The sequence below is a fragment of the Mastigoproctus giganteus genome, chromosome 2, assembly GCF_048544385.1.
Source record: "Mastigoproctus giganteus isolate SK-2022 chromosome 2, ASM4854438v1, whole genome shotgun sequence".
In the NCBI taxonomy this organism is placed as follows: Eukaryota; Metazoa; Arthropoda; class Arachnida; order Uropygi; family Thelyphonidae; genus Mastigoproctus; species Mastigoproctus giganteus.
This window is the reverse complement of record NC_143576.1, coordinates 268,782,851-268,806,895: the sequence shown is the minus strand read 5'-3', so window position 1 is coordinate 268,806,895 and position 24,045 is coordinate 268,782,851. Positions and strand designations below refer to the sequence as shown.

Here is a 24,045-nt window from a genome sequence, read left to right as displayed (position 1 = left end):
ACAATACAATATATTTGGATCTTAGAAAGGTTTTTGATACTTTTGCACATTGAAGACTGCTACACAAATTGAAGTGCACAGTGTAGTATTAGAGGCAAATTGCTGCCTCTAAAGGGATGGTTGAGTGGGAGAAGACAGAGTTGTAATCAATGGCTGCTCTTCGTGAGCTAATGTTATTAGTGGAGTCCCTCAGGGTTTAGTGTTGGGTCCATTGTTGTTTTCTGTATTTATAAATGATATTGATGATGGTATATCAAGCATAATGTCGAAGTTTGCAGACGATACAAAGGTAGGCAGGGTTGTTAAGGACACTAATGACAGTATGCTGCTGCAACAGGATCTAGAAAAGTTCAGCAGATGGACTGAGAGGTGGCAAATGAAGTTTAACATTGACAGATGTAAATTACTACATATCAACTGTGTTGTACTACACTGACAGTGGTAGAGAATGAATAGGACCTGGGGGTAATTGTGCAGACAGATATGAAGTTTTCAAAGCAGTGCAGATGGTCTGCAAGAGTAGCTCATAGTGTCTTGTTAATGATATACAAGAATTTTTCTAGCAGGGATAAGGAGGTGATTATCCCCTTGTATAAGGCAATGGTCAGGCCACAACTTGAGTATTGTATACAGGTCTGGAGGCCTCATTTTAAGAAGGATGTAGAGCTGTTGGAACGAGTACAGAGAAGGGCAACAAGATTAGTGAATGGAACGAAGGGTTGCCCTTATGAAGAAAGGCTTAAGTTTTGTAAATTACAGTGTCTGGAGACTAGGCACTGGTGAGGTAATCTGATAGAGGTGTATAAAGCCTTGAATGGTTTGAGCATGCTCAGTGCTGATGGGATTCTTCCTCTTGCTCAGAATAATCACCTGAGAAGGCATGAATTCAAATTGAGGAAAGACAGTTGCAGGATAGATGTGCAGAAGTTTGCCTTTAGCCAGCGAGTAGTTGGTTGGTGGAACAGACTTCCATCTTTTGTAGTGGAAGTTGATAGCCTAAATAAATTTAAGGCTGAGCTAGACAGGTATTTGGAATGAACGGAGGGGTGAAATGGGAGTGTTTTTTTTTTTTTTTGGGCTGATGCTGCATAAGCTTGCTTTCTTGCCTCATATGCCTATGCTAATGCTAAGATGATAGGAGCAAGTATACAACCTTGTCAATCAATTCAGCCCTGGAGAGATTGTGCAAGGCTCATGGGTAGAATTTTTTTCAGTGTTGTCTATGCTTCTTAATAGGAAAGATTACTTCTACAGTGATAGTATACACTTAAATAGAAAGGATGCAAGAATATTTGCTGATGCTATCAAGGCAATATTATGTGGTTCAGAAAGCTGTTAGATTGGGGGGGGGGGATTCACAGACTAATAGATTAACAGTAGCCACAGGCAGAGATGGAAGTGATTCTTGCACTGCTTCTATTGGCATGAGCAGCAGCCCAGAAAGGAAGTTGCTTGGGATTTCAGGAACTGCTGGGAGTCATGAAACAAGTAAATACATGAGCTATGTTAGAGTAACTAAGAGAAAGAACAGGTGCATGTATACGTGTGTATACACGAATGCTAGGAGTCAGTGTTCTCCCTAGGACCTATTGAATGAGCACACTGACTAGTGAATTTAACTGACAACCCAGCTAAAATTTAAGCGATTCTTGTGGTACCGTACGGTACTGCTCACTGATCTCGATCAATATTAATTCGAACACACTGTGCAATTGAGATCAATGCGCCATTATATCATTAAATTATGCAATTAATTTTTGCTCTGGATCACATAAGTAACATTTATAAAAAACAGAAAATTTTATAATATTGCTTAGTATTACCCTTCTCCAACCGCTTCATAATGCCACCTGACTGGCAAAATTTTCTGGGGAGAACACTGGGAGTATAGTAAATAAATTTGAAGAATTTGAAATGTTAGGTGAGTCGGAAAACTGTTAGCTTGGGGGTATACACAGACCGCCAAGATAAAGGTGGCAGTGATCACAGTGTACTGATGTGGGATTTACTTAAAGATTTAATTACCATCAGGGGTAAAGGAAAGAGTTTTTGCTTCCGTAAAGGTGAGTACAGTGGTCTCCGACAGTTTTTAAATTCTGTACAGTGGGATAAACTGACGATGTTACCAACAGTAAATTCTAAGTGGGAAGCATTCAAGGAATTAATCGTGGAAGCTACTAAAAGTTTCATACCTATAAAGAAATATTGTTCAAGGTTTAGGCCTCAATGGTTATCTAATGAACTAATGAGACTCGTAATAGAGAATAAAAATGCATGGGATGCATATAAATTATCAAGCGACTCAGAAGCCTATGGCAGATATAAGCTAGTCTGTAATCAGGTGACAAAGGAGGTTAGGCAGGCGAAGGCAGATTACGAGAAATCCTTGGCAAAAGATGCTAAGAAAAACAGCAAGGATTTCTTTACTTATATAAACTCTAAAAGGAAGGGGATGAATCTGATTGGTCCACTTGACATCGATGGTTCGACTGTTGATGATCCTGCTCATATAGCAAACAAACCGAATGAGTATTTTGCATCTACATTCACACATGCGTAATTATTAAGGTTTGAAAATAGCAGAAGGTTATCAAATTGTAGCAGGATACTTAATGATTTTGTAATAACTGAAAGCAAAGTGGAGGAGAAATTGTTGAAGTTAAACATAAGAAAAGCACCTGGGGTGGATGGGATCTATCCAGTTATATTAAAGGAGGCGGCAAAGCAACTAAGCAAACCCTTAGCCATAATTTTGAGAACGTCCTTGGACTCAGGGGAGGTTCCCAAGGACTGGAGATGTGCAAATGTATCCCCAATTCACAAAGGGGGATCGAAGGGTGACACGAGTAATTACAGACCAGTTAGTTTAACTTCTGTTCCGGGTAAAATAATGGAGTCTCTGGTTAAAGATGCATTGCAGCAATAATTCAGACACAGCATGGGTTTGTTAAGGGAAAGTCTTGTCTGACAAATTATGATGTGGTTACAAAGGAACTGGATGCAAAAAATAATTTTGATATCACATATTTGAATTTCAGGAAAGCTTTTGACACTGTTGCGCATAGAATGCTATTGTACAAATTGGAGCAGAATGGTATTAAGGGTAAGTTGCTACAATGGATAAAAGGATGATTGAGTGGGAGAAGACAGAGGGTTGTAATCAGTGGGTGCTGCTGTTCTTGGACTAATGTTATTAGTGGAGTCCCACAGGGTTCGGTGTTAGGTCCACTGTTGTTTTGTATATTTATCAATGATATTGATGAAGGTATATCAGGCTTAATGTTGAAGTTTGCAGATGATACAAAGGTTGGCAGGGTTGTTAATGACAGTAATGGCAGTGTGCTACTGCAACAGGATCTAGATAATTTGGGAAGATGGGCTAAGAAGTGGCAACTGAAGTTTAACCTTGACAAATGCAAAGTACTGCATATGGGTAGAAGTAATCCCAGAGAAACATACCAACTGTGTGGTATTACACTTAAGGTGGTAGAAAATGAAAAAGATCTGGGAGTAGTTGTACAGTCAGATACGAAGTTTTCTGAGCAATGCAGACAGGCTGCCAGGGCAGGTCATGGGGTTTTGTCAATGATATATAGGAATTTTGCTAGCAGGGAAAAGGAGGTGATTATCTCTCTGTATAAGGCAATGGTCAGGCCATGCCTTGAGTACTGTGTACAGGTCTGGAGGCCTCATTTTAGGAAGGATGTAGATTTACTTGAGCGTGTACAGAGAAGGGCAACAAGATTGGTGAGGGGAATGAAGGGATCCTATTACCAAGAGAGGCTTAAGTTCTGCAAATTGCAGTGGCTGGAGACTAGGCACCTGCGTGGGATCTGATTGAGGTATATAAGGCCTTGAATGGGTTGAGTACGCTGAATTCTGATGGGATCCTTGCACTTGTTCAGATTACGAACCTAAGGGGGCATAAATTCAAATTAAGAAAAGACAGATGTAGAATGGATGTGCGGAAATTTGCCTTTAGCCAGCGGGTGGTTAATTGCTGGAACAAACTTCGATCTGTCGTTGTGGAAGTTGATAGGTTGAATAAATTTAAGGAGGATCTAGACAGGCATTTGGAGGGAATGGTGTGATTTTTTTTTTTTTTTTTTTTTTGCTGATGCTGCATAAGCTCATACACTTGCTTTCCTGCATCACATGCCACTGCTACTACTACTAAAAGATTAACAGCAGCCACAGGCAGAAGTAAAAGTGATTCTTGCACTGCTTCTATTAGCATGATGTTTTTAAATGTTCCAAATCTGTGGGCACACTTAGACCACCATTAGCTAAATAATCCCTGTAGGTAATCCAACATTTTGTGAAAGTTAAATTAAAACATTTACAGCGATTCTTTTTCATTTTCTCCAAATCCAAGATCAATTTCAGATGGCCATTCGCTTGGTTCAAGAATTTGCAACTCTTTTATAATGTCTGAAATTGAAATTTATTCAGTAAATTCAGAATAATCTGTTCTAACGCTCACCCTATGCTTCATATTATTAATAATACTGTTTAGTAATTGATTTCTATGAATTAATGTTACTTTTTTATTGTCTGTTAATGTTACTGAAAATAATTGCGTTTTTTCAATAGCATCCGAGGCTTCTAACAACTTGTTTCCTTTTTTGAGGATCTTTTAAAAATTCCAAGTAACAAATTGTACGACAAATCAATTTGTCTTTATATACTATTGTCGTATCTCTCTTTTGCAATGCCTCTGAAAGAATCGATAGCTGAAACAATACATCATACATCAGGGCTAAATTTAGAACAAACTGTGTAGATGAAATTCATTTATATAATCCGTTCAACATGGATTGCTCAGTTTTGTTTCGGTTGTTATCTTTACTGGCATTTTCAAATTGAACTGTACAAAGTGATACTGTACACATTGAAGCAGTATGGCATGAAGGGCAAGTTTCTTCGATGCTTAAAAGGACAGTTGAGTGGGAGAAGGCAGAGTGGTAATCAGTGGACGCTGCTCTTTGTGGACTAATGTTATTAATAGTGTTCCCCAGGGTTCGATGTTGAGACCATTGTTGTTTTGTATATTTTTCAAAGTTTTCAGATGATACAAAGGTTGGCAGATTTGTAAACAACAGTAAAGACAGCATGCTGCTGCTGCAACAGGATTTGGAAAAGTTGAGCAAATGGGCTGAGAAGTGGCAACTGAATTTTAACATTGACAAATGCCAATACTGCATATGGAGAGCAATAACCCAAGAGAAACGAACCATGTGGTACTACACCTAGGGAAGTGGAAAGAGAAAAAAAAAAAAACCTGGAGGTATTTGTGCAATAAGATATGAAGTTTTCTAAGCAGTGCAGACATGCTGCCAGGGCAGGTCATAGAGTCTTGTCAATGATATATAGGAATTTTGCTAGCAGTGACAAGGATGTGATTATCCAATTGTACAAGGCAATGGTCAGGCCACACCTTGAGTCTGGAGGCGTAATTTTAGAAAGAATGTAGAGTTTCTAGAATGAGTACAAAGAAGAACAACAAGATTGGTGAGGGGAACAAATGGGCGTTCTTACCAAGAAAGGCTTAAGTTCTGCAAATTGCAGTGCCTGGACAGTAGGCACATGTGAGGTGATCCGATTGAAGTTTATTGGGGACACAAAATGTTATTCTCACTTGTGTCCATTCTCATTCTCTCTTCTGGTATGAATAAAGTAAGAAGAGAGATACAAATCTCTTGAAATAAGCAGTTTTCTTGTTTCCTTTAATTGTCATGGTGTGTCTGAACATAGCTCTTTAATAAAAATATATAAAATTATCTGACATTCTCAAAAGCACAGATTTTCAGATAATTTTATTAATTATTTTATAAAATTTGTTTTTATTCTGTTATATCAAATTTCCATTAAATTACCTTGTCATTAATAGTATAATAAGAATCTTTAAAACTTGCAAAACTTTCTGCCATATAGCACTCTTGTCTCAAATTAATTTGTCATTATATACACATACAGTATTGCAAATTTTGTTTTGGATATATTCCAAAATTTTTGAGTTTTCAGATGAATTTTCAAATTAGCTTTAATCAACAGAATATATAGTATAACCTTTCTCTTCTGTAATTTTTTGAAACCTAGTATAAGCAAGGTATGTCTAGTTCAGGAAAAGAAGTTGGTCTAGCTTATATTAATTTTGCTCGGAATAGCATGGAGCAACTAAGACAAAAGGTTACAGATGAATTATGGGTACTCAGCCTTTTTGAGGTAAGCTTGTTATTTTTACACGAAGATTAGCATAATCACAATATTTGCCAATAATTCGTGAAAAACTGCTAAATTTTAACATAGCTTATATTTAAATGTAACATATTTAGGTGTCCATGAAAATACTGTTTCCTTCAGTTAAAGTTCAGTTATACTGTTTCCTTCAGTTAAAGTTCAGTTATACTGTTTCCTTCAGTTATACACTCAGTGATCACTGAACTATGACCACCACATCTGTACTAGACTATGGTAGCCAGATGGGAAGGAGCAGCAGTGCATAGCACACGCTTCTTGATTAGACCGGGGTTCAAGCCTGTCACCACCAAATACGGAGGATGCGGAAAAGTCAGGGAATGACCACCGCATATTCCCGGAGCAATATGGCCTTAGTTGCTAATGCTCCCCCCTCGACATGGGCACCTGTACGTGGTGAGGGGACCTCCCAGTGACGCTGCTGGACTTCCAGACTAGCATCACTGGGATCCAACGCCCACAGCCCAGGTTCCAGGCTTACATCAATGGAATCCGGCGTGTTTGCCGTGCGCTGCGACCCGTGGAAATTCGGAAAGGGGGATCCTGGTGGTTGAGGGGCCCAGCTTCAGTACACCACTTTGGCCCCTGCTTCGACAAGATGGGTGGTCCTGGAAGGCCCGGCTAGGATCAATCGGCTAGTAGGCTCGCCTGCGAGGGTCAACCGTGTCAATGCCACGCCCCTACCCTCATGGTCCGAGGGACAGGATTCAGGCTGGCGGCGGTGCGGGTATAGTGTCTGGGTAGCCCTGGTGTTCCACTCCCGAGCGCATTTATTGCATGCCAGGTAGTGGGCGTCCCTTTGGGCTCCGTGGTGGGTGGGGAGCCCGGGCACTGAACCACTTCAAAACTTCATGAATCCTGATAAACATATTCCTTCAGGGGCCCCAACCCGGTCCCTATCTGAAAATATTGACGGAGAGGCAGATAGCATTATTGCTACAAAGAGGCAGCGAACCGAACTACCATCAGGGCCTGTCCCAAGGTTCTTAATAATGCATTCCACCAACGAAACACCGATTGGTAAAATGTCACCCTTTTTTATACAAAAAGGGTTGGATGGGTTAGCAGGTACACCCAAGTCAGTTAAGAGGCTCCGTTCTGGGGACCTCTTGATTGAAACAAAAAATGACAGGCAGTCTGAACATCTACTCCGAGTAACATCAATCGGAGGAATACCCATAACAGTGACACCACACAGAACACTAAATTCATCGAGAGGTGTCATTTCAGAGTGGGATCTTCTCGACGTCACCGAGGAGGAAATCTGCTCCGAATTAAAACCACAGTGAGTTATTGCCGTCAAGAGAATCACTGCGCGAAGGGATGGAAAAATTGTTAAAACCAGGAGTGTTATCCTGACTTTTAACTCTCCCAAACCTCCTGATGAGATTAAAGCTGGCTACATCAACTGTCCAGTGCGTCCATATGTTCCAAACCCTTTACGGTGTTTTAAATGCCAGAAATATGGACATTCTCAAATGGCCTGCCGTGGAGTCCTTGCATGCGCTCAATGTGGTGCAAAGGACCACGAAACAACAGCATGTTCAGCCACGAAACCCACCTGCATTAACTATGAGGGAGAACATCCAGCCTATTCACGAGCATGTCAGAGGTGGAAAGAAGAAAAAGAAATTCAACGGCTGAAGGCAGAGCTAAACATATCGTACCAGGAGGCAAGGAAAGCAGTGAAACCTCTCAACATCAAAAAACCTACCTATGCCCAGAAGGTAGCAGGGAGGTGTTCGATTGGGACTCAGACGGACATGTCCGTCCCTCCAAAAGAATCATTTACTCCCATCGCACGTTATCTTTTAAGATCCCAAAAACCTGCACAGAAGGCCCAATCAGCTGCCACTCCTATATCAGTACCTCCTAATGCTCCACAAATAACAAAAGCAAATGCAAAAGAAAAGAATAAGAAAGGTGAAATACCACCTAGTACCCAAGAAAACATGGATGTCGAGCAGAAGGAGGTACAAGAAGACTCAGTTTTGGAGCTCTTTGCTGAGGAGGAAATGGACACTGGACAGCGTCCATACTTCCCCAGGAAGGAGAAAGCCAGAACTGAAAAAGGTAAGCCCTCAGCACCTCGGAAGCCGCCTGATGGACCCACCAAGCCAAAATAATGGCTAAATTCCTACAGTGGAACTGTCGTAGATTCCGGCAAAATACTGATGACATCAAGGCACTCCTGCAAAAGCACAAACCAGCTTGCTTTTGCATACAGGAGACTTATTTAAAGGCAAATGACAACCTCACTATGCATAATATTACCATCATTCGTAAGGATAGAATTGTGGATGGTCCTGCTCACAGAGGAGTCGCAATCTTCATCGGCAACCAGATCCCATTTCAGCCTTTGCAGCTTACAACTAGGCGCCTCCGTAGCCAGGTGGGAAGGAGCAGCAGTGCGTAGCACACGCTTCTTGATTAGACCGGGGTTCGAGCCCGTCACCACCAAATACGGAGGATGCGGAAAGGTCAGGGAATGACCACCGCATATCTCGGAGCAATATGGCCTTAGTTGCTAATGCTCCTAAAAACTAAAATAATAACAATAACAATAACAGCAGCTTACAACTAGCATTCAGGCTGTAGCAATTTGCCTTTCAGTGGGGTTCTTATTAACTGTCTGCTCCGTTTATTTGCCACCTGGGATTGACATCCCCCAGAAAGGCCTTGATGATCTTATCATGCAATTGCCTTCCCCTTGTTTAATTCTTGGGCATTTCAATGGACATAATTCTCTGTGGGGCGGGGCTAACATCAATCGAAGGGGGCGAGTCATAGAGCGTATGCTCACTGACAATGACCTCTCCCTCTTAAATGTGGGAACAAACACCTTCTTCCACATGCCTACCTGTACATTCTCTGCCATTGATCTTTCTATCTGCTCCCCTTCTCTCCTTCCTTCACTTACTTGGGAGGTAGAAGAAAATCCATATGGAAGCGATCACTTCCCCGTTATAACAACCCTAACTAGTGATAGACCCTGTCTGCCATTTAGTTTACCGCGGTGGAAGATTGATCAGGCTGACTGGAATGCCTTTCAATATCTGGCAAACTTTGACATTGCTACAGTCAGTCAGGAGCCAATCAATGAAGCAGTCATGTATGTCACAGAAACGATTGTCCAAGCAGCTGCAATTGCAATCCCAAAATCATCCAGCCGGTTCCCACTATTTCCCAAACCTTGGTGGAATTCAGAATGCACGGCAGCAAAAAAAGCACAAAACGAAGCGTGGGGGATATTCCGCCGATATCCCACGACTAAAAATTTAATATCATTCAAGCGTGCACGTGCGAAAGCGCGTTGTGTACGACGTCAGAGCCAAAGGAAATCTTGGATTCGTTTTACATCTTCCATAACTCAGGCTGCTAGCTCAAAAGTAGTCTTGGATAAGATCCGGAAAATGAAGGGAAAATATTCACCATGCCCTTCAGTGATCCTCAAGCACAACAGATGTCCAATTGCTGATCGAATTGCAGTTGCAAATACTTTAGGGGAAACATTTGCAAAAATCTCTGCAATAACATCTTTTCCTGCAGAGTTTTTGCCCCTGAAAAAGAGAAGTGAGAAAACCCACCGAACTTCTACTCAAAAGGGATTGAATCGTATAACAAGCCCTTTTCACAGGAAGAATTAAATGCAGCACTCTTTCTCACACATGCAAGTGCTGTGGGGCCCGATGACATCCACTACGAAATGTTAAAACACCTCTCACCACAATCTAAGGATCACCTTTTAATTCTGTTTAACAGAATTTTTATTCACAAACTTTTTCCGGATTCCTGGCAAAGGGCTATCGTCCTAGCTTTCCCAAAACCAGGAAAAGATCCTAGCAATCCAAGTAACTATCGTTCTATTGCTCTGACAAGCTGTTTGTGCAAAGTCCTGGAAAGAATGGTTAATGCACTCCTTGTATGGTATTTAGAAACAAATGATCTGCTTTCCAGGAATCAATGCGGCTTCCGAAGAAATAGATCCACTGTGGATCATTTAATCTGATTGGAAACGTCCATTCGTGATGCTTTTATTAAATCCGAGCATTTGGTAGCAGTTTTCTTTGATATTGAAAAAGCGTACGACACAGCCTGGCGATTTGGGATTTTAAAAGACCTCTATAACTTTGGTCTTAGAGGTAACCTTCCTCTTTTTATTAAAAACTTTCTTTCGAATTGCCAGTTTCAAGTCCGTTTAGGATCCACCCTCTCTCGAGTTTTCTCTCAGGAAGAGGGAGTCCCACAAGGATCTGTTCTAAGTGTCACGCTTTTCGCAATCAAAATAAACTCTATCACAGAACAACTTCCACCCACTGTAAACAATGCTCTCTATGTAGACGACTTTGCTATTTTTTGTTATTCATGCAATATGAGGGTCATTGAAAGGCAACTGCAGAAAACCATTGACCATCTTACAGCTAGGTCTTTGGCTAATGGGTTCAGATTTTCATCACAGAAGACTGTTTGTGTACACTTCTGTCGCAAACGTAATCTTCATCCTGACCCAGAATTAAGGCTTGGGCAAAATAACATACCAGTTGTAGCAGAATTCAAATTCCTTGGACTTATTTTCGACAAAAAGCTGACATTTTTACAACATATTCGTCAGCTGAGGACAAGATGTGTCAAAGGGCTTAACATCCTTCGTGCCCTTTCGTCAACCTCATGGGGTGCAGATTGTGCTACCCTTTTTCGTCTCTACCGGGCACTTGTCCGTAGTCTCTACTCGACTATGGGTCTCAGGTCTATGGGTCTGCTAGAGATAGTACACTTCGGTGGTTAGATCCAATCCACCATCAAGCCATCCGGACAGCCACTGGAGCATTTCGCACATCTCCTGTCCAAAGCCTTTACGTTGAAGCAAATGAACCATCTCTGTCTCTTCGACGTAAGCAGTTGTCCTTACAGTATGCCTTCAAATTAAAATCCCTGCCCGATCATCCCACATGGCCATCCATTTTTGAGCCGCGCTGGGAAAACCTCTACAACACCCGTCGGACTGCCAACAAACCTTTTGGTATTCGCATTCAAGGGCTGCTGAATGAGCTAAACTTGACGGTAGACAACGTTACCCAGTCACCAAGGCAATTCTTTCCACCCTGGTATGCTTATTTTCCAACTTGCGACTTCTCCTTTAAGATCTGGGAGAAGGCTACCACACCACCATCTGTCTACCAGCAACTCTTTGCATCACATAGACAGCAGTATTCTGACTTTCTGCCAGTCTACACAGATGGCTCAAAGTTACAATCTTATGTGGGATCTGCAGTTGTGTTCCCTCACAAAACATTATCCTATAAGATCCCACAAGAAACTAGCATTTATACTGCAGAGTTGCATGCAATACAAACAGCCCTAGATCACATTAAAATCGCGACTACCAGAGGTATATGATTTATTGCGATTCGTCGAGCGTGTTACAGGCTCTGGTATCGGTGAGTTTTAACCCTCATCCGATCCTGTCCAGGATCTGGCAGATTCTTTTTTCTCTCATGAAACTAGAATTCGATATTTGCTTTTGCTGGATCCCAAGCCGCATTGGGATCCGGGGAAATGAATCGGCTGATGCCGCTGCCAAATCAGCCATTTCCCTGGATAATCATTGCCTGTCAGTCCCCTATACAGACTACAGGCAAATAATACGTTCTAAATTACTTTCCCAATGGCAAGATTCTTGGCACGGACAGGCAAAAATAAGCTATATCAAATTAAGCCTGTAATTATGCAATGGCAGTCCAGTCTACGCAGGGTCCGAAGAGAGGAAGTTGTTCTTGCTCGGCTCCGCATAGGTCATAGTCATCTAACCCATTCCTTCTTGCTGAGGGCGGATCACCCACCTATGTGCGAGATGTGTAATGTTATTTTAACCGTTAGCCATATTTTAATAGAATGTCCTGTTTTTAGAGAAGCACGACGCTTGTATTTTACCACTTTTAATAATTTGACTGAGCCATTTACACTCAGTCAGATTATAGGTGACAGAGACAATATGTCCGACGTCTTTAACTTTTTAGAATCTTTTAATTTTTATACAAAGATCTAAGCTTTCATACCTTTTATGCTTTTAATTGTACCTTTTTTCACATTAAAATTAATTGCTCGACATGGTAGCCTTGGCTACCAAAATGTTTAGTAACGTTTTAAACTTGATTTGGCGCATTATGGCCTTAGCTGCCAATGCACCATAAAAAACCAAAGCTAATGCTCCTAAAAAAACCAAATAACAAATATAACTGGACTATGCTGTCAGCTCATAGTATGTAAAGTCAAACCGCTTCCTATGTTAGAGCAGTGGTGATTTGCATCTGATTGTGATCAGGTGCTTCCATATTGGAAACAGCATGCTTTTTCAGTTTCTCTCAACTGTGGTTAAGTTGTACAAAGAACGGTGTCAAATGGGTCCAACTACCTCCTGCCAACAAAATGTAAAGGATTATGCAAGGCTGATGTTCATGGTTAGCGAAGGGTGAAGCATATTGTAAATAAATAGTAAATAAATTTGCAGTCACTGTGTGACAGTTGACTTCACAATACAATATGAGGCATGCAAGAACAGTATCTGAAATGATGATGTACCACATAATCAGATGTATGGGGTTCTACAACAGACGACTCAAGAGATACCCTTACCTCACTACTGGTCAGATGAAAAACCTGGTGCTACACACACACATCATTTGTGGCACAAGCAACACAAGTCCATGGACCCATTATGCTTAGTGCCCACTATGCAGGCAGGTAACATCGATTGCTTAATATGGGACATGTTTAGCTAGCAAGAACTAGGACCCCTGGTGCATATGGATCAACATTTCACTGATCAGGTCTACAAGCGGCTCTTAGGAGATCATGTGCACCCTGCCATGTTGCATTTTTTTTTCTCGGAGAAATGGGATTTTCCTAGACAAAAAAAAAAAAAACCAAATCATCGGGCTTGCACTGTGCATGGTTTGAGGAAAAAAGTGAAGATGTCACCCATCTTGATTGGCCTCCATAATCGCCAGACCTGAATCCAGTTGAGCACTGAGATGTTTTGTAATTGGAAGCGAAGCATATGGACACATAACCATCATTTGTTCTGAGACTGTGGAAAGCCTTGTGGGTAGCATGTCAGTCGAACCCTATGGATTACCCCCAGGGGCTCACATCTGGTGAGTATGGGCTTAGCACACCCATGGTCCTGAGCTGGATATCATCATTCTTCTCTTTCTTGGTGATTCCTTTCGACTTCCCTCTCTCTCAGCGTAACTCGGGAATTTTTTTTTGGCTGGTACAGCATAAGCCCCAGGCTTCCTTGCACCATATGGCTAATAATAATAATAATAATAATAATAATAATGTCTTCAGACATCCTAATGGAGTCAATGCCTAAGTGAATAGCAGCTATTATCCATATGAATGATGGCCCAACATGTTAAGTGGATCATAATTCATTGATCGTTGAGTATATATTCTCATTGAAAGCACTGGAACCTTTCTTTTAATGCATACAAATAGGAAACGTGAAACAAAATGACTAGCCGCCATATTGTAGTCAATAAGAAATAGCGTAACGTATATATATCTGAAACTGGTAGCGTAAGGTATAAAGAAAAACTAGATAGCATAATATGAAGCACTCAATTAGGAATCTGTTAGCTTATTAAAGTATTATCAATTAATCAAAAATATTATTAATCTTATTAAATTTCATTGTTAATTAAATTGTATTTAAACGGAAATCATAAACCAGACTAGAACTACGAAGCAAAGATCACAGACTAGCGAGAGTGCGATGACTCGGGGGAGAAACGAAGGAGCCGATTCTCCAATACATCACAGTCTCAAAAAATATGCGAAATGTTTACCGACCTTTCTAAAACAGGACATCATCTAGCCAAAGAGGATGCCTTTGTGTGTGCTAGGTGTCTAGAGTGTCAAGAAATTAAGCACCAACTCAGTGTTCTGATGGGTGTCTGTGAGAGCTTAAGGTGTAGGGTAAATAAGGTGTAGGGAATTGGAATTTGGGCAGTACAATGTGTACAGAAAGGATAGAGAAGACAGGAAAGGGAGGAGAGGTTATGCTATTAGTTAAGAAACACATAAAATCTAAGGAAGTGCATCCAATTGTTGTTGGTAGATAATGCAGTGTCGAGTCTGTTTGGTGTGACATAAGCATTGGGAAAGAAAAATGAGAGTAGGTGTGGGTTATAAGCCTAATGAATCTGATGAGCATAATGAGCAATTGTGCAGAGAAATAGAGTGGGCCAGTAAATCAGAATGTCTTATAATGGGGGATTTTAACTTTCCAGGAAGATATTGACTGGAAGTTGTAGATTGGTCATTCGCACACTAGCAAGACTTTTGTGGATTTATTGGATGACTGTTTTCTACAACAACATGTTTGAGAGGCAACCAGAGGGAGTAATACTCTTGATCTGATTATCAGCAGTGATTATTCATGCATTAAAAATTTGCAGATAAAGGAACCACTGGGTGAGAGTGATCACAATGTACTAATGTGGGAATTACTTAAAGATGTAATTAATATAAAGGCTAAAGGGAAGGGCTATTGCTTTTGTCAAGGTGACTACAGGGGTCTCAGACAGTTTTTAAATTCTGTACAGTGGGATCAACTGATGATGTTACCAATGTTGAATTCTAAATGGGAAGCCTTCAGGGACTTAATTTTGGAGCCTACCAGACTTTACATACCAACTAAGAAATACTGTTCAAGGTTTAGGCCTAAATGGATGTCAGATGAACTAATTAGGCTCGTGGCAGAGAAGAAAAGTGTATGGGATGCATATAAAGTATCAGGTGAACAGAAGCCTATGGTAGATATAAACTAGTCTGTAATAAAGTCACAAAGGAGGTTATGCAGGCAAAGACAGATTACATGAAATGCTTCTTCTCTACGTCCAGAATTGGCAGGAAATGTTTTGACTCCCACAGACAGTGTAAAATTCCTAGGAGTAATCCTTGATGCTAACAAGCTCAGTATTCCTGAGAGCCTTCTGTGGAATGAAAATAGATCTCTGCAAAATGCACAATAAGCAAATAATCAGGAAATACCTTGCAACTTACTTCTGTAGTGTGCTCTCCTATGCCGTGGAAGTTTGGTCGGCGGCACCAGCCTCAGGAAACTATGGGCCTCAAATTCTGGGTGCTGAAGTGGGCCAACGTGTGGTTGAACCAGATCTACACGACATCTAAATCTGCACTCTGCTCCAACCTGCAATATATTCCCACAGTCCACAGAGCCCATGTGCTAAAAATAAAGGCATTCCTTCATCTGTGCTCAGCTAAGCATGATTACATCAACATCTGGAACACGGTTGGTTGGCGTTTGCCAGGAAGACATCTTTGCAGTACCTCCCTCCTTGTGCTCAAGGCTCCAGAGGTTACAGAATTTCAAGAGATACTTCCCAAATGTGACTCTGGATACTCTCAACTCGCTCAACATTGACTATAGATAAGGCATACCATGATGGCATCTTGTCCTCTTTCCATTTGTAAAGGACAGTTATGTGAGTGCCGGTCTTAGTTAGCCAATGTCATTTCATGTTCTTCTCAACTTGTAGCCCTTTTTTGTTTTAATTACTATTTCATTATTACATTTTGATTATTATTTTCATTTTTTATTTATTTATTATTATTTAGTTATTTATTATTATTATTTTTTTTTCTTTCTAATAAAAAAATCACCAGTATAAACAACATATTGTAAGATTCCTCTGGCTTTCTGTGTAAGGAATCACTATTGCATACAATTTATGTTAATAAAGAATCTTATTATTATTATTATGAAATGGCAAATTTCGCAATACCAGAGCTGCAACAACATGGGTGCCTTCAGGATACCATATTCATGCAAGATGGTGCACCATCCCACATCCATCGTTGTGTCCAAAGATTGCTAAGTCAAAACTTTATAGACAAATGGGTCATCATTTGTTGTCATCAATGGTTGTCAGATGAACTAATGAGACATATGGCAGAGAAGAAAAATGCATGGGATACATACAAATTAATGGGTGACATGGAAGCCTATGATAGATATAAGTTGGTCTGTAACCAAGTCACAAAGGAGATTAGGCAGGCAAAGGCAGATTATGAGAAATCCTTGGCAAAGGATGCAAAGAAAAACAGAAAAGAGTTCTTTACCTATTTAAACTCAAGAAGGAAAGTGATGAATCAGATTGGTCCACTGGATGTTGATGGTTCAACAGTTGAGGATCCTGCTCAGGTGGCTAACAAACTAAACGAGTATTTTGCATCTACATTCACACATGAGGAGTTATTCAGGAAGGGGAATGCCAGAGGTGAATTAAACTCTGGCAATGAGCTAGATGATTTTCTAATAACTGAGAGGAAAGTGGAGGAGAAATTGTTGAGGATAAACATAAAAAAGGCACCCGGGGTGGATGAGATCTATCCAGTTATATTAAAGGAGGCAGCAAAGGAAGTAAGCAAACCCCTAGCCATAATTATGAGAGCTTCCTTGGACTCAGGGGAGGTACCCATAGACTGGAAATGTGCAAATGTGACCCCAATTCACAAAGGAGGATCAAAGGCTGACACAAAGTAATTATAGACCTGTTAGTTTAACTTCGGTTCCAGGAAAATTAATGGAGGCACTGGTTAAAGAAGCACTGCAGGATCATCTAGACAAGAATTCACTTATAGCTCACACACAGCATGGTTTTGTTAAGGGCAGGTCTTGTCTGACCAATTTGATTGGATACTATGATGTAGTCACAAAAGAACTGGATGCAGGGAATAACTATGACATTATATATTTGGATCTTAGAAAGGCTTTTGATATTGTTGCGCATGGAAGACTGCTGCACAAATTGGAGCAGTGTGGCATTGGAGGCAAATTGCTGCTATGGATAAAGGGATGGTTGAGTGGCAGAAGACAGAGTGGTAATCAGTGGACACTGCTCAACGTGGACTAATGTTATTAGTGGAGTTCCTCAGGGTTCAGTGTTGGGTCCATTGTTGTTTTCTGTATTTATAAATGATATTGATGATGGTATATCAAGCCTAATGTCCAAGTTTGCAGACGATACAAAGGTTGGCAGGGTTGTTAAGGACACTACTGATGCTATGCTGCTGGAACAGGATCTGGAAAGGTTGAGCAGATGGGCTGAGAGGTGGCAAATGAAGTTTAACATTGACAAATGTAAAGTACTACATATGGGAAACAGTAACCCCAGATCAACGTATCAACACTCTGGTACTACGCTGACAGTGGTAGAGAATGAAAAGGACCTGCGGGTAATTGTGCAGGCAGATATGAAGTTCTCTGAGCAGTGCAGACGAGCTGCAAGAATAGCTCATGGTGTCTTGTCAATAATATACAGGAATTTTTCTAGCAGGGATAGGGATGTGATTATTCCCTTATATAAGGCATTGGTCAGGGCACACCTTGAGTACTGTATACAGGTCTGGAGGCCTCGTTTCAAGAAGGATGTAGAGCTGCTGGAACAAGTACAGAGAAGGGCAACAAGATTAGTGAATGGAACAAAGGGTTGCTCTTACGAAGAAAGGCTTAAGTTTTGCAAATTACAGAGTCTGGAGACTAGGCATCGGCGAGGTGATCTGATAGAGATGTATAAGGCTTTGAATGGCTTGAGCATGCTCAGTGCCGATGGGATTCTTCCTCTTGCTCAGAATAATCACCTGAGAGGGCATAAATTCAAATTGAGGAAGGACGGATGTCAGATAGATGTGCGGAAATTTGCCTTTAGCCAGCGGGCAGTTGGTTTGTGGAATAGACTTCCATCACTTGTTGTTGAAGTTGATAGCCTAAACAAATTTAAGGCTCAGCTGGACAGGTATTTCGAACGAACGGAGGGGTGAAATGGGAGTAGTGGTTTTTTTTTTTTTTTTTGGCTGATGCTGAATAAGCTTGCTTTCTTGCATCATATGCCTCTACTAATGCTACTGCTAATCAGCCCTTGTTTCCAGACATCTTGGCTAACCCGATCACTGGACGTCACCCCATGTGATTTCTGGTTGTGGGGTTTTTGAAGAACCAGGTAAATTGGGTAGGATGTTAAACTCTGGCAGATCTGAAAGACAGCATTTGACGTCATGTGCTGGCTATTCCAGTTGACATGTTACGTTCTGCTGTAGAAAATGCTGTTCTTTGAATGGAAATTGTTGTTAACCAAAATGGAGGACACATTGAACAGTTGTAACGCTGTTCAAGTATTGCCACAGTGCCATATAGTGACAAATTTTCTAACTATTTTTTTTTTTTTTTTTTTTCTAATAAATGGCGAGCACATTCTTTATTTTACCTGTTGTCCCAATTTCTCTTTAGTACGAGCCTTAGAACTCGCTCCAGATCCCTCTACATAGGAATACTTTGATTTTAACAACCAGTATATCAAATCTACTTTATTGAGCTAAATCTAAATATCAAGAATTTACTTGGCCAGGGCTACGATAATGGCTTGAATATGTGCAAAAAGCAGAAAGGTTTACAAAAAAAAATTACTTGAAGTTAATCCTAGAGCGTTTTTCATTCCATGTGCGCTTACACCTTAAATCTTGTTGTAAACGATGCCGCTAAGAATTCCTTTGAAATATTTGATGTTTTCGGAATTTTTCAGGAATTATATGTTTTTCTCCCATCATCAACCCATCATTGGAATGTACTTCAAAAATATATAACTAATTTAACTCTTAAACCTTTGTCTTACATCCGATGGGAAAGTAGAGTAGAGGCCATTAAACCACTGAATAAGATGTCATTTTTAAGGAATCATGCTAAATCAATAGCCTTAAAAATGACATCTTATAAATTATAATTTGGCATGATATTTTGAATAAAATTGATATGGTAAGTAAAATGCTCTTAAAAACGAATTTTGATATATATGAAGCTCTTGAATGTCTACAAAATATCATGGAATATTTTAAATTAAATAGAACCGAGGAAACATTCCAAAAAAATTCTCGAGTTGGCTAATAATATGGCCACTATCATTGGCATTGAAGCTTTTTCGAGTAGTAAGCACTGTAATGAAAAGATTGAAAAAATGCCATTTCGATTATGAAAGTAGAGATGAAGCTATTCAGGATCTGCAGCAAAATTTCAAAATTAATTTTTTTCTTTCAAATTATGGATACAATTTTCTCATTAACTGAAAGGTTTACAAATATGTAGAACATGTAGAAATATTTAAGTCTTTTATAATATTTCTGAATTAAAAAATGGTCAGATGATGATTTATTAAATCATTGCAAAGATATGCATTTAAATTAATTGACATTGATCGTGATAAGTGTGATATTGATGGTTTAGAATTATTTGAAGAACTCAGAGTACTTCAGGTTTATATTAAAGACAATATTATTCCATTTGAATTGTTACAATATATTTAAAAAACGATTTTAGAGATACTTTATCAAATGTAGCAGTTGGATTAAGAATTTTTTTAATTTTACAGTTTCAATTGCCTCGGGTGAATGGAGTTTTTCAAAATTAAAATTAATCCAAAATTATTTACGATGGACGTCTCAACAACGACTCTCTAATCTGGAAAATTTCAGTAGAAAATGATAGTTTGGAAAAAATGAAAATAAATGAAATAATTAATAAATTCACATCTCTTAAATCAAGGAAACATAAATTTGTAAAATTTTTTTTATTATTATAATTTTCCTTTTAGTTTATTATTGTAATAGAGTACAATTACCGTGATTTAGAATTTAAAGTTTATTTCCAGAATTTCAGAATGATTTTGTTATTTTTATTTGTTGTTTCATTATATTATATGTGAGATTTGTTGTAATTCTTTTCTTTTTCAATAAATGATTATAATTATTTACACCTTATTTTATTTTTTAATCCAAATATTTTGGGATGGCAAATTTGATTTTGCTTACTGGCGGTACATGGGGTTTCAGGGGCCCTTAAAGGCACATTTTTTATGAAAACCCCAGACACTAACGGTATCAAAACCTATAGTACTTAGTACCGTGCATGCGTTGAAGGAGAAGTATGGGGGGAGGGGGATGCCGGAAACTTTGCTCTAGAGACTAAACATGGGTTTCACCACTTCAAGCCTCCAATAAGCAAAGTGGTGGTATTTCACCGGTTGATGAAAGTCATCTACCACCTACATGATGCAAGAAAGCAAGCTTATATAGCATCAGCCAAAAAAAAAAAAAAAAATGTTCTCATTTCACCCACCCACTCGCCCTAATGTTTGTCAACTTCTGCCTTGAATCAATTTAAGCTGTCAACTTCGATAACAATAGATGGAAGTTTGTTCCAGCAATCAACCACCCGCTGGCTAAAGGCAAACTTCCGCACATCTATCCTACAACTGTCTTATCCCAAATTGAATTTATGTCCTCTCAGGCGATTATTCTGAGCAAAAAGAAGAATTCCATCAGCATTGAGCATGCTCAAACCATTCAAAGCTTTATACACCTCAATCATATCACCTCGCAGGTGCCTAGTCTCCAGACACTGTAATTTGCAAAACTTAAGCCTTTCTTCGTAAGAGCAACCCTTTGTTCCATTCACAAATCTTGTTGCCCTTCTCTGCACTTCACTCCAGCAGCTCTACATCACTCTTAAAATGAAGCCTCCACACCTGTATATAGTACTCAAGGTGTGGCCTGACCATTGTCTTATACAAGGGGATAATCACCTCCTTATCCCTGCTAGAAAAATTCCTGTATATCATTGACAAGGCACCATGAGCTATTCTTGCAGACCATCTGCGCTGCTCAGAAAACTTCATATCTGCCTTCACAATTACCCCCAGGTCCTTCTCATTCTCTACCACACAGTTCATACATTACTCTGGAGTTTCTGCTTCCCATATGCAGTACTTTACATTTGTAAATGTTAAACTTCAGTTGCCACCTCTCAGCCCATCTGCTCAGCTTTTCTAGATCCTCTTGCAGCAGCGTTCGACCTTCCTATCGTCTGCAAACTTGGACATTAAGCCTGATATACACCATCATCAATATCATTAAGTCTTCCATGTGCAACAGTATCAAAAGCCTTTCTAAGATCCAAATATGTGATATCAAAATTATTCTTTGCATCCAGATCCTTTGTGACCACATCATAGTATCCAATAAAATTGGTCAGACAAGACTTCCCCTTAACAAACACATGCTGTGTCCAAGCTATAACTGAAGTCTTTTCTAGATGATCTTACAGTGCCTCCATTAATTTCCCTGGAACAGAAGTTAAACTAACAGGTCTGTAAATACATGTGTTGCCCTTTGATCCTCCTTTGTGGATTGGGGTCATATTTGCACATCTCCAGTCTATGGGTACATCCGTTGAGTCCAATGAAGCTCTCATAATTATGTCTAAGGGTTTGCTTACTTCCTTTGCTGCCTCCTTTAATATAACTGGATAGATCCCATCCACCCCAGATGCCTTTCTTATGTTTATCTTCAACAATTTCTCCTCCACTTTGCTCTCAGTTATTAAAAAATCATCTAGCTCATTGCCAGAGTTTAATTCACCTCTGGCATTCCCTTCCCTGAATAGCTCCTCATGCTGCTAATACGATCTGGATGTATTCTGAAATCCAAGCCAGATTCAAGCAAATGAACAAACTAGCATGTGTGAATTGGAAATGCAAAATATTCATTTAGTTTGTTAGCTACCTGAGCAGGATCATCAATAGTTGAACCATCAATATGAAGTGGGCCAATCTGATTCATCCCCTTCCTTCTAGAGTTTGCTTAAGTAAAGAACTCTTTGCTGGTTTTCTTTGTATCCTTTGCCAAGGATTTCTCGTAATCTGCCTAACCTCCTTTGTGACTTGATTACAGACCAGCTTATATCCGTCATAGTCTTTTGTGTCACCTGTTAATTTGTATCTGTTGTCTCGTGCATTTAACTTCTCTGCAACATGTGTCATTAGTTCATCTGACATCCATTTAGGCCTAAACCTTGAACAATATTTCTTAGTTAGTATGAAAAGCCTAGTAGCTTCCAAGATTAATTTTTATAATGCTTCCCATTTTTAATTTCTGTTGGTAATGTCATCAATTGGTCACACCGTGTAGAATTTAAATACTGTCTTAGACCACTGTAGTCACCTTTACGAAAGCAAAAACACTTCCCTTTACCTCTGATGGTAGTTACCTTTTTTTAGTAAATCCCACTTCAGCACACTGTGATCACTGCCACCTAGTGGTTCTTTTATCTAGAATTCACCGTTGGTAACATCATCAGTTAATCACACTGTGTAGAATTTAAAAACTGTCTGAGACCACTGTAGTCACCTTTATGAAAATGAAAACACTTCCCTTTGCCCTTGATGGTAGTTACATCTTTTAAGTAAATCCCACATCCAGTGGTGTAGATACCATGTAGGCAAGCAAGGCAATTGCCTCCAGGCCCGGCCCCTTTAGGGTCCCGAAGTCTTTGGCTGTCTCCTTTTTTGCAATTTTCATTAAGTAAGGGCCCGAACATGTTCTTTTCCTCCAGGCCCGAAAAAGGGTACTACGCTACTGCCCACATCAGTACATTGTGATCACTGCCACCTAGTGGTTCCTTTATTTGCAAATTCTTAATGCATGAATAATCACTGTTGATAATCAGATCAAGAGTATTACTCCCTCTGGTTGCCCCTCAAACAAGTTGCTGTAGAAAACAATCCTCCAATAAATCCATAAAAGGCTTGCTAGCATGCGAGTGGCCAAAGCACAAGTTCCAGCCAATATCTGGAAAGTTAAAATCCTCCATTACAATACATTCTGATTTATTAGCCCACTCTATTTCTCTGTAGAACTGTTCGTTGTACTCATCAGAGTCATTAGGCTTATAACACACTCCTACTCTCATTTCCCAGTGTTTATGTTACACCAAACAGACTCAGCATTGCACTTTTCACCCTAATCTTCAACCACATATGAAGAATTTATCAATTTATTAGGGTCAAAAGTGTTGGCACACATCATATCTGAAATTAAATAAGCCAAATATTACGACATCAACATAGATTCAACTCCTAATATAAGTCACACAGATCAGTTGTCAGTCATTATTCATTATGTATTAAAAGATCGCAAAGTACATGAGCGTTTCTTGATGATTCTGATTACAGACAATATGAAGACCACAAAAAGATATTTTACATGATGCAAAATATCTTTTTGACTTGGTAGCATCTGTTCTTGATAAACATAGAATAGATGTAGCAAATTACAGAACTCAGTCATATGATAACGCTGCTAATATGATTTGAATGTATTCTGGAGTCCAACCCAGATTCAAGAAAGTCAACAAACTAGCAGTATGGGTTCCATGAGCTTCAATCAATCTTAATTTAGTAGGGACCACATCTGCATAAAGCTGTTTGGCTGCCGTTAATTTTTGCGGAATTTTACATTCGCTCTACATGTTCTTTGCAGCCCCACCACAAAGATGGTCTAAATTGAGTACAATGAAGAATACAATCTCGGTCAAAAATCTATCAGACACAAGATGGTCTTCACGTTACAATGCTGTGAGATCATTGAAAAAAAATTACAGTAAAATTTGTGCAGCTTGTCGATATCTCAGAATGCGAATAACAAAAACTGACTGGTTCACGAAGCAAAAGCTTTGATAAATCAACTGAACAGGTTCGAAATAGCATTAATGACTGTCATTTAGGAAGATCTTCTAAAAAACATACAGTGAATAAAGCAATTCAAGAACCTGGAATTGAGTTATGCGTAATTGTGAAATTATATGATGCTCTTCTAGATTATTTGATTGATGTTCGAGATGAAGACAGATTTAATGATTTTGAAAAAATGGCA

General features: G+C 39.6%; 1 protein-coding gene across 4 annotated transcripts in view; it reads left to right on the top strand.

Annotated features, from left to right (window-relative positions):
- The window catches only part of Cadps (calcium-dependent secretion activator 1), a 1,208,856-nt gene that overhangs the window by 1,100,838 nt on the left and 83,973 nt on the right, over positions 1–24,045 (top strand). For all 4 annotated transcript variants that reach the window (XM_090389907.1, XM_090389906.1, XM_090389908.1 and 1 more), the window contains one exon: positions 6,100–6,225. In XM_090389907.1, the coding sequence (XP_090246033.1) occupies positions 6,100–6,225 (126 nt within the window). The remainder of the gene's footprint in view (positions 1–6,099; positions 6,226–24,045) is intronic.